The sequence below is a fragment of the Nannospalax galili genome, unplaced genomic scaffold (genome assembly GCF_000622305.1).
Source record: "Nannospalax galili isolate Female #2095 unplaced genomic scaffold, S.galili_v1.0 scaffold732, whole genome shotgun sequence".
In the NCBI taxonomy this organism is placed as follows: Eukaryota; Metazoa; Chordata; class Mammalia; order Rodentia; family Spalacidae; genus Nannospalax; species Nannospalax galili.
Window position 1 is genome coordinate 722102 of NW_008330574.1, and position 11777 is coordinate 733878.

At 38.4% G+C, this 11777-nt stretch overlaps 1 protein-coding gene across 2 annotated transcripts in view; it reads left to right on the forward strand.

Moving 5' to 3' along the window:
- Positions 1–11350, forward strand: part of LOC103746811 (protein CASC4) — a 41840-nt gene extending 30490 nt beyond the window's left edge. The window contains exons 4-8 of one of the 2 annotated variants that reach the window (XM_017802249.2): positions 1966–2056; positions 6157–6295; positions 7176–7256; positions 8737–8835; positions 11086–11350. In XM_017802249.2, coding sequence (XP_017657738.1) covers positions 1966–2056; positions 6157–6295; positions 7176–7256; positions 8737–8835; positions 11086–11300 — 625 coding nt within the window. In that variant the 3' untranslated portion in view covers positions 11301–11350. Of the gene's footprint in view, positions 1–1965; positions 2057–6153; positions 6296–7175; positions 7257–8736; positions 8836–11085 lie in introns of both variants that reach the window. The other variant, XM_008849116.3, reaches the window with a different exon arrangement.
- The last annotated feature ends 427 nt before the right edge of the window (positions 11351–11777 follow it).

An 11777-nucleotide genomic window follows, 5' to 3' on the forward strand; every position in this document is an offset into this window, starting at 1 on the left:
ACATGGAGAAGAGATTGGGAAACTTCTTAGGTGCTGTTTCTAGCAACGACTCTTTAATAACGTTCATCATGGGGGCTGGAGAGATGGATCATTGTTTAACACAGAACCTGGGTCCAGTTCCCAGCACCCACAGGGCAGTTAACAGTCTTTAACTCCAGTTCCAAGGGATCAGATGCCCTCTTCTGGTCTCCATGGGCACTGCATGCACAAAGTACACTTGGGTACATACAGGCAAAACATTCATACACATTTAAAAAAAAAGTTTAAAACCCTTTTATTGTACCTTTAATCAGATTTATTATAAAAGGTATTTTTATATCTGTACACCAAAAGCTAGGTTCAACATATTTTAAAAGTTTATCCATTTCTGACTTCTTACTACTAATAGATTATTAATACATATATAATAACACACTGCATGAATGTATTTTAGCTTAGCAGTAGTCAGTAGTTTCTCGTACATCTGTAGGATTGAAGACAACATAGTGAGATAAAGTATTTTAGCATATTAATTTACCAAAACTTAGTTTTTACCAGTTGTGGTACCACAATGATTTTTTTTTCTCTCAGTACTAAGACTGTCACATTTTGTCCCAGCAAGATGGCTTAGTAGGTAACCACAGTGTTTGCTGTGCAAACCTGATTATCGAGTTCAGTCCCTGGATCCCACCTTGGAAGTTGTCCTCTGACCTCCACACGTATGCCGGGGTACACTGTGGCACATGTGTCTGCACTTTGGTGTACACACACACATTTTATACATATGTATCAGGTGAACAGAACACAGCATCATCATCATAATTTTTATGTAAAAAATATTTTCCTGCCAGACATAGTGGTGCATGCCTTTAATCCCAGCACTCAGGAGGCAGAGGCAGGCGGATCCCTGTGAGTTCAAGGCCAGCCTGGTCTACATAGTGAGTTCCAGGACAGCTGGGGCTACAGGGAGACCCTGTCTCAAAAAAAACAAAAAGAAAAGAAAGAAAATTCCCATCTTTATTAGTATGTATTCACAAATGTAGATTTACTAAGAAAAATGCTTTATCAATTTGGCTTCTTGTATAACATAAATAAAAGATTACTTTCTAAATAATAGTGCTAACTTATAACGTGGGTGTTTCCTCATAGCCCTATGGACATTGTTTATGATTCCAGTTTAATTTTGGTAATTTAGGAATAAGGCACTACCATGATATCTAGATAGGAAATTTAATTTTGAGTTTATAATGGTGAATATTAGCATGTTTCTGTATGCAGTACTCTGTTTGTATCCTTTGACTCCTTGCCCACTACTTTTATCTATTTCGATGTTTTGTTGTTGTTGCTGCTGTTGTTTTGAGACACAGTCTCTTGGTAGCCCCAAATGGCCTGGAACTCCCTATGTAGACCAAACTGGGCTTGAACTCACAGAGACCTGCCTGAGTGCCACCATACCTGGCTGCTTTGATGTTTTGTTGTTGTTGCTGTTGTTTTTTTCATTTTTTTTCCTACTTGTATACTCTATCTTCATTAATTTCTACTTTTCCTTTTATTCTTTCCTGTAGACTTTTATTATCATGTTTAAAATCCTATTAGCAAATCAATAATGGCCATTCCTTACCATTTCCTAATTTTAGCTTTTCTTATCAATTATAATAAAGTTTTCTCTTACATAGTATTTTTTTTCTTCTGTGATTCAAGTTAGCCTTGACATTATTTCTTTATAGTTGTAATTTATAAAATCCTCGACAAGCATGGCTTTCATCTGTCTAGGTTCTAGTTTTTCAGTTAACTGTGGTAGTATTTCTTTTCTCCTATTAAAGGTTCAACTGTTTTTAAATTCTGACCATGAGTTATCTGGGTTTTGTTGCTTTCTGCTGCTTTCCTCTACAGACTGAATGCTTTATCTTTCTAAATGTATGTGCCAACTTCTGGATAACCTTGAGAATTCAACTGACATAATCTAACAGTGACTTTCTAATGTAGTTTTCAGTGTGGACAGCAGATCAAGGAATTAAGAGCACAACATGAAGAAAATATTAAAAAATTAGCAGACCAATTTTTGCAGAAACAAAAGGTAAATTAAAAATATACTTAAAATATATTTTGGTTATATTTTGTATAATTTAGAAATTGAAATTGTACTTTTTTCTAAAACATTAAGTGTCCTTAGCCTGCCAAATTCAAAAAATGACGTACTATGGTTTTGTTGCCGAGTGAACTGGATGTGTAAAAAATATAATCCTAACTCTTTTTTTGTGGCTGAAGGTTAAACCGAGGGCTTTGTACATGCTAGGCAAGTAGCTTTTGCCTGGCACAGTGGTAAGCACCTGCACACTCAGCTATAGGAGAGACTGAGGCAAAAGGATCGCTTGAGCTCAAGAATTTGAGGGCAGTTTATGGCATATAGCAAGACTCCAACTATAATGACAAGAACAATAATAATTTTATTGTTCATATGCCTTAGATTTTAAGGTGGATAGATAGCTTTGTACTGAAAAGCCTTTCTTTCTTCTCCCCCTCCCTTCTTCCCTTTCTTCTCTTCTGATAGTGTCTGACTATGTAGCTCAAATGGGGCTTGCACTCATGATCCCCTTTTCTCAGTCTTTCAAATATTAGTGTTACTGGTGTACAGTACCACATCAGCTCAGTTCTTTATTTTAGGCACTGGAGAAACACAACAAAATTGACAAGCTTTTTCCTGTTTGTCTGTGGTATTCTGACACCCTTTCTCAAAACAGAAGTAACATAACTAGCCACTACAGATAAGTTTTTAAAAAGATTTATTTATTTTTGTCCTATGTACTTGTGATGTGTGTGTATGTAAGTATGTGCACCACATGCCACCTGCATAAGCCAGAAGAAGGCGTTGGATTCCCCAGGAGTTACAGGTGGTTGATAGCCACCAGATATAGGTACTGGGAACTGAACCCTACAAGAGCAGGTAGTGCTCTTAGCTGCTGAGACATCTCTCCAGCCCACATTATAAATAATTTTGATTCGTACTTTTTTTTTTCAAAGACATGGTCTCCCTGTAGCTCCAGCTGACCTGAAACTTGGTATACAGACCAGCCTAGCCTTAATCTCACAGAGATCCACCTGCCTCTGCTTCCTGAGTGCTGGGATAAAATTTATGGGCCACCATTCCTAGAAATTCATACTTAAAGTGCTGTGGGTCAAATCCATTGCATTCTACATGCTAAGCATATGTTCTAATGATATACATGTTCAATTCTGACTGATACATTTTTGAATTGGCAAATTCTTTTATTAATTTTGAGTTGACTTACCAAAAAGGTAGTTTTAGAAATAGAGGGAAGTGGGGCTGGAGAGATGGCTCTGTGGCTAAGAGTACTGTTGCTGTTGCAGAGGACCCAGGTTCAGTGCCCAGCACCCACATGGAGGCTGACAACTGTATTTTCACTTCCAGTGGATTCTACGCCCTCTTCTGGCTTCTATAGGCATTGCATGCATGTGGTACATTTACATACATTCAGACAAAACACTTAATACGTATTAAAAATGTTTTTATATCTAATCATTAAAATTTTTTAAAAAGTATTTGGTTAAGCCTTTAAGGCCTATAGAATTCCAATTTCCTAACAGGTTTGATCTCTTGTTTCTATTAATTTATTAATATTTGTTATGTAAATGAAGACATTCTTGTTAGAAGAAAGTTTAAAGAATACTGAAAAAAATGTTTTTATGAAAAGAAAGAAATAGGAGCTGGAGAGATGGCTTAGCAGTTAAGACCATTGGCTGCTCTTGCAGAGGACCTGGGTCTTGTTCCCAGTACCCACAAGGCAACTAACAACCGTCCATAACTCCAGTTCCAGGAGCTCTGCTATCCTCTTTGGACCTCCTTGGGCACTATATGGCACAGGTGCACTTATATACATGCAGAAAATATACTCATACACATAGATAAAAATAAAAATCAATAAGGGGCTGAAGAGATGGCTCAGCGGTTAAGAACACTGACTATTCTTGCAGAAGACCCGGATTTGAATCCCAGTACCCACATGGCAGCTAACAACTGTCTGTAACTCCAGTTCCAGGGGATCCAACAGCCTCTTCTGTTCTCCTCAGGCATTGTACGACACGGGTGCACTTACCTATATGCAGGTAATACATGCATACACATTAAAAAAAATAAATAATTAAAAAAAAATAAAAATCAATAAAATATTTTTTAAAAGAAATAGAGGGGCCAGGCGTGGTGGGGCACACCTTTAATCCCAGCACTTGGGAGGCAGAGGCAGGTGGATCTCTGTGAGTTCAAGGCCAGCCTGGTCTACACAGCGAGTTCCAGGACAGCTGGGGCTACAGGGAGACCCTGTCTCAAAAAGACAAAAAAAAAATAGAAGGAATTTTTGTGAAAACTGCTAATCATTATGGACATGAGTCATTTATAGTTTGTATAAAATCTTGCAATTAAAAGTAAAAAGTGTTTCAAAAGTGAGAAGTATTTGTTTTGTTCTGTAGTAATATGTAATGACTAGAAGTCAAGGACATCAGTTGTTTTTTTTTTTTTTTTCCTTAGTTTTTCGGCAGGATATTGAGGGTGTTGCTTCTGTTTCAGTTTTTCAGTTTACAAACTGAAATGGGTACTGCTTATTTGCAGTCCATTTTGAAGAGTATAGGAATGAGCTGGTGTAGGAAGGCGGGCTTGAGTGTGCAGTCACTGTATGGACACTGAGTATAGTTAGAAGGTAGAGTTGAGATACTGGCAGGTTAGAAGAATAAAGAATGCGGAAGGAAGGTAAAAGGGCTTTGCTGTGCTACCAGGTGTTTATAAGCATTTAAATTGGTTCCTTCTTGTGCTGCTATGACAAAATAGCTGGAGATAGTGGAGATAGTATAAGAAACTCACAGTTTAGTTTCCATAACTAAAATTTTTTATTGCTTTTGTAGTACAAGGACAAAGAAACTATAGACCAGAGGAGACTTGAAGACTAAAATATAGTGTCCTATAGAAAAAAGACATGGTGGAAAAATTGATTGATGTCTACATAAAGTCTAAATTGAATTAATAATTTTTTCTTTTTCTTTTCTTTTTTAAGACAGGGCTTGTATAGCTTAAGCTGGCCTTCAACCCCCTATGTAGCCAAAGATGGCCTTGAGCTTCTGATTTTCCTGCCTCCACCTCCTGAGTGCTAGCATTATAGGCATATGCCACCATATCTAGCTTGTGCAGTTCTGGGTATCAACCCAAGGCTTCCTGGGTGCTAGACAAATGATCTACCCTCTAAGCCACATCCCCTGTCCAGTAATACTATTGTCTTGATTTTACAAATGTACCATGGTAACGTCAACTTTTAACATTAGGGGGAACTGGGTAGGCAGTAGTTACTCTTCTATAAATCTTAAGTTATTTCATAATAAAAAGTTTCTTAAAACCAATTAGGAGTCCCCTCACTAAATCATAAATATTACTTTAAGAAAACTTAGTCATATTTAAGGCTGGGCATGGTGACTTATTCCTGTAATCCTAGCATTTGTTGGGGCAGAGGCAGAAGATCACTAAGTTTGAGGCCAGCCTGGTTTACCTAGCAAGTTTTTGGACAGCCTAGGCTATGTGCTGAGACCCTGTGTCACAAAAACAAAAGGAAAGTAAAGAAAAGTATTTACAAGTATCCATTCATGTAAAGGTGACAACATTAAAAGAACAATATATTTTTTAGTTTCAGTTTTTAAAAAAATTATTGTTTTTATTTTATGTGTATAAGTGTTAATGCTTGCATGTAGGTAAGTGCACCCATGTAGTGCAGTGCCCGCGGAGGACAGAAAAGGCTGTTGGATCCCCTGGAACTGGAGTTATGGATAGTTGTTATCTGCCATGGGGTGCTGGGATTCAAACCCAGGTCTTCTGCAAGAACAGTCAGTGTTCTTAACTTCTGAGCCATCTCTGTAGCCCAATTAGTTTCAGTTTTAAAAAAAGTATTTTTGTGGCTGTTAGATGGTGCAGTATATAAGGGTACTTACTGCCAAGCCTGATGACCTGAGTTTGATCCCTGGGATCCTCATGACCTTCACATGTGCTGTGGCATTGCATCCCCTGACACACACAAAAAATATTAAGAAAACCATCAGCAGTTCCCAAAACTGCTTCATCAATGACTTAACAATTCAAACTGATAAGTATTGCTTGTTAACCAAATCTTTATCCAACAGCAGGAGACCCAGAAGATTCGATCAGATGGAAAAGACTTGGGTGTAGATGATCATGTTGTACCTGAAGACATCCCCAATGCAGCTGAGAATGGCGCAGAGAAGAATGAGGAGCCCTCAAGCAATCACACGCCACATGGGAAAGGTGAGCTTTTTTTGTTTTGTATTGTTAGCCTATTGACCCTCTCTTCCTATACTGAAATATCCTCAGTCATAAAGAAAACAGTTTGAGATTAGTTCAGAGATGATTAGGAGTCTGTGTTGTTTAAAATTTGGATCCTTTGATAGAAAAGAAAAAAGTAAGATCTCTTCATTGAAACTGTCCAGTTGTCAGGAAGATGGCTCAGTAGGTAAAGTTGCTGGCTGTACAAGTCTGACAACCAGAGCCCCGGATCCCACAGGAAAAAAAAAAAAATAGAAATTTGATGAATACATCTATAATCCCAGAACTCTTTTGATGAAATGGGAGATGGAAATAGGAGAATTGCCTAGAAGCTCTCAGGCCAGCTAGCCTGGAGTACACAACACATGCCTCAACAAGGTGAAGGAGAGAACTGACTTCTGAAAGTTGCCCTCTGGCTTTCAAGTTTACACACATGTGACATGGCAAGCTCTTGTGTCCGCCCCTCCCGCAACTCACACCCTCTAAATAAATAGGATTAAAAAAAAAAATGGAAAAGGAGGGGCTGGAGAGGTAGCTCAGTAGTTAAGATCACTGGCTTTCTTGCAGAGACCCTGGCTTGTTCCCAGCACCTACATGGAAGCGAATAATCATCTTTAATTCTAGTTCCCAGTGATCTGATGCTATCTTCTGACCTCTGTGGCACACACATGGCAGGCAAAACACTCATACACATAAAATTAAAAACAACTACAAAAACACATAACAACAAAAGCACATCTATCCCAAACAATGTATTTAGTCAGTATAGCCTATAGCTTTAGAAACTGTTACTTTCCTTTAAAACATTTCAATTTATATGAGAAAAAAAACAAAATTATATCTTATTTTGTAACTTGGGCAGAACAAATCAAACGAGTTGGTGATGCAGGGATGCCTGGTATAGAAGAGAATGATGCAGCAAAAGTAGATGACATTCCTGCTGGTAAGTGAAAATTAACCGAGAATTGAACTCAAGTGTTATATTGATTTCATGTGGTCCTGTTCTTTTTGTTGTTATTTTGAGACAGAGTCTCACTATGTAGACGAGGCTGGCCTTGAATTTTCAGTGTTGTGCAGGCTCACCTTGAACTAAAAAAAACTTCCTCCCTCAGCATCCTGAGTTCTGGAACTACAGCTATGCACCACCATGCCCTGTTCCCATTGTTTCGTTTTGTTTTATGTTACTATTGTTTTCTGGTTTGTAAGATTTAGAAAAACTACAGATACCTGTGTGACTGATAGTTCTCATTAAATGCCAATTAATTGGCGAGGACTTAATTTTTAGAAATTTCTTTATTTTTATTTTGTGTATGAGTGTCTTGCCTGTATGTATGTAAGTGCACCTGTGTCAGTTCTGGCAACTTTTTATTACATTTATCAGTTTGGTACATGCCATGGGGCCTGTGTAAAGATCAGAGGATGACTTGGGGAACCTGGTTGTCTCCTTCCACCATGTGGGCCAGAGATCCAACTCAGGTTGCCAGGGTTGGTAGCATCATGTTGAATCATCTCTCTGGTCAATTGCCACGTCTTTTTTTAAAAAATATACAATTTGGGGGCCAGACGTAGTGGTGCACACCTTTAATCCCAGGAGATCTCTGTGAGTTTGCAGCCAGCTTTGAAGCCAGTCTAGGCTACAATTGTGAATTCCAGGCCAGGCTGAGTTACATGTATTGTGATACCCTGCCTCAGATAAATAAAACTCAATTTAAAAAATTGAGGGGCAGCAGACTGCCTCAGAGTGCCTGGATCCGGCTTTCACGTGGTGGAGAATCTTACAGACACAACCATGCCTGCAATTTTGTTCATCTTCATTTACTGCATGTGTCGAGACAAGGGACTATAGAAAATAATCACTTCAAAAGTAAATGTTCTTTTATGCAGTTTGGTGAAAAAAAAAATTGGGGCCAGCAAGATGACTTGGTGTATAAAGGCACCTGTGCCCAAACCTGATGACCAGAGTTTAACTCCCATGACTCACATGGTGGCACTGTGGTTCACACACATGCACACACAAAATAAAATGTAATTAAAAATTTCAAGTAAAATATTCTACCTAATGTCCAAGTACTAATTTTTATATAAAAAGATTTCACTGTTGTAAGCCATTGTATCTGAAGAGATTTATTCATAAAATCTTTGCTAAATGCCTGTTATGTGCCAGGCATTATTAGAATATGGTAGTCAGCAAGAGAGTTTGTACCTCATGGAGCTTATATTCTGGTCAGATTTATTGATTACCAAAATCTATGATATACAGTAGACTATATCAAGTAGTAATCATATTTGTGTTGTTTAAGATGCCAAGGATAAGGACTACAAAAATAAAGTGACATAGACTTACTGCAGTGTAAACTGATTCATGGTACTGGGTTTTAGAAATCATATCAGTGAGAATGAAGTGCATCTGTTTTTTCTTACAGCTTTAAAGAAGCCCCCTGTTTTAGCTTCTCCATATGAAAGTCATCAAGCAGTCTCCCATCTTCCAACTGGACACCCTCTCTCACCAAACATGGCTGCAGGTATGAAGTCTCCATTATTATTATTATTATTATTATTATTATTATTATTACTCCAAAGAGAGGCAATTTTTAAAGTCTCCTTTTTTAAAACTTAAAAAAAAGTCATTTTTCAGCCTAGTGTGGTGGCACACACTCTAGTCCCAGCATTTGGGAGGCAGAGGCAGGCAGATCTCTTGAGTTCAAGGCTAGCCTGGTCTACATAGCAAGATTCAGGCCACTGGGGCTACAGGGAGACCCTCTCTCTCTCTCTCTCTCTCTCTCTCTCTCTCTCTCTCACACACACACACACACACACACACACACAGAGATGTTGATAGAGCTAGAGAAATGACTCAAGTGGTTAAGTGCACTGGCTGCTCTTGTGGAGGACCTGAGTTTAGTTTCCAGCATTCACATGTTAGTTATGTTAAGAACCATCTGCAACTCTAGTTCCAGGGAATGTGACTCTGTCTGCTGGCCTCTCTGGACATTGCATGCATGCATGGTGCACTTGTATACAGACAAAACACTCATACACATAAAAATAAAAATTTAAAAAGGAAAAAAAACAAAACCCCCCTGGAAATGTATTGATAGTTATTTAACAGAAACTTCCTATGAATTACTATATCTACTGAACCTGTTATTCGCTATCTAGTAATGTGTTTATTTTCTACTGAACATCAGTTTGATTTTACAATAGTAGTCTCCTAAACTGAGAATTGATAATTGATATGATTGAAAGGAACTGCTTCAAGGAGATGATAGGAACATAAGGTACAGCAACTGGGGCTAGGGAAATAGCTTCAGTCAGTAAAGTACTTGCCCATTAGCATTCAGATCTGAGTTTGATTCCCAGTACCAATGTAAAATGCTGGGCATGATGACTTGCATTTATAATCCCATCTAACACTGGAGAGGTGGAGACAGGTAGATCCCTGGAGTATGCTAGCCAGCCTAGTCTAATCAACAAGCCCCAGATCCCAGTGAGAGACTGTATCTCAAAAAGCAAGGTAGACAGATTCTGAGGAATAACACTCAAGGTTGACACACACTTTCACAAATATGCAGCATTCCCACGTACCTTTTACACAGAGAGACACCCACAGGGGGTTGGGGGAGGCAGGGAGGGAGAGATAGAGAAGGAGAGAGGGAGAATTAGTTGTGCAAGAGCTTTCTGATTTTAAAACTAATAGTTGTTAAGAGTCTACTGGGCTGGGTTTGCAGTTCAGTAGTAGAACAATTGCCTAGTTTCTGGGACACCATGGATTCTATGCCTAACACTGTGATGATGATGATGATGATGACGACGATGATGATGACGATGACGATGATCTAAATCAAAAAGACTGGTGAGATAAGGGTGTGTGTATAAGAAAGCAGTGAGAGGTTAAATAAAAGACACACTGCTGAGAAAGAATCAGCTGTGATTCATTGTAAAGATGAAGATGACATAAATATTAAAAATGTCAAAAGAGCTTTAGAGATTTCTGACAGCAGTATGAACTTTGGAGAGAGGAGAAGAAATAAATATCATTTCTACTGTGTAGAAACCCAAAGATGAAAGAAACCCAAAGATGAATAATGCTAAATAGACTTATAGTTAGTGGTAGAGACTCTTACTGGGGAATGGTTAGGAAACTTCCCGTAGATAAAGTGATGTTGGCTGTGAGATTTGATAAAAGTAGTTAGAGTAGGGGCTGGAGAGATGGCTCACTGGTTAAGAACACTGGTTGTTCTTGCAGAAGACCCAGGTTTGAATCCCAGCACCCACATGGCAGCTAACAACTGTCTGTAACTCCAGTCCAGGGGATCCGACAGCCTCTTCTGACCTCTGCGGGCATTGCACGACACGGGTGCACTTACCTACATGAAGACAATACACACATACACATAAAATAAAAATAATAAATAAAATTTTTTAAAAAAAGAAAAAAAATGTAAAGCTTAAACAAACCAACTAGCTGGGCATGGTCACACACGCCTTTATTCCCAGCACTCAGAGGCAGAGGCAGGTGGATCTCTGTGAGTTCAAGGCCAGCCTGGTCTATGTAGTGAGTTCCAGGGCAGCTGGTGCTACAGGGAAACCCTGTCTCAAAACAACCAAAAAAAAAAACCCCAAAACAAAGAAAACAAAACAAAAAAATCCCCAAACCAACTGTATGACTACACTAATAGATGGAAGTGTGGGTTTGCTTTTGTAAAGCAGGTTACATCAAATTGTTCTGTAAACAAATTACATTAATTTAATTTGATGTTTTTATACTGTAGGTTCACATCTAAACCAGAATGGAAATCCTGGTACTTCAAAACAGAACCCTTCAAATCCTCTTCAACATTTAATTCCAGGCTCAAACATGGAGAGGGAACCCAGAATTCAGACAGATATGCTAAAGCAGGCCACCAAGGACAGAGTCAGTGATTTCCACAAATTGAAGCAAAGTAAGAATCAATTGATGAATGTTATACCAGAAAGAGTTCTTTAAATACAGTGTATGTGTTTGCAAGACTGAATTAATGTCTTCATTGTTATTCTCTAATAAATGTGTGATGAAATAGATAACTAAAGAGAAAGTATGGTGCTGTTAGACTTTAAAAGAAAATAGGTTTGAAGTGGATAGACATTATTTTAAAGAAACTGTAAAAAGCTTCTTGTGTTTAACACTATTAAATAATAAATTTCAGGTAAGTTAATATTTTTAAAAAAGGCTGGGCGTGGTGGCACACATCTGTAATCCCAATACTTGGGAGGTGATAGATAAAGTAGACTATGGATGAATCCAGTTGATTGGGAGAAAGCACCAGGACACAGATAAAACTCCATCGGATAGAGTTTATTAGCAAAGGAACACATGGGACAGATTCCCTTCCAGTCAGGGAAAATGTCTGCCTGGGTCGTGAGCTGGGGTCTTTTAAAAGGGAGGCTTCTGCTTCCTGCAGAAGGCGGGAAGATGTATTTTTTT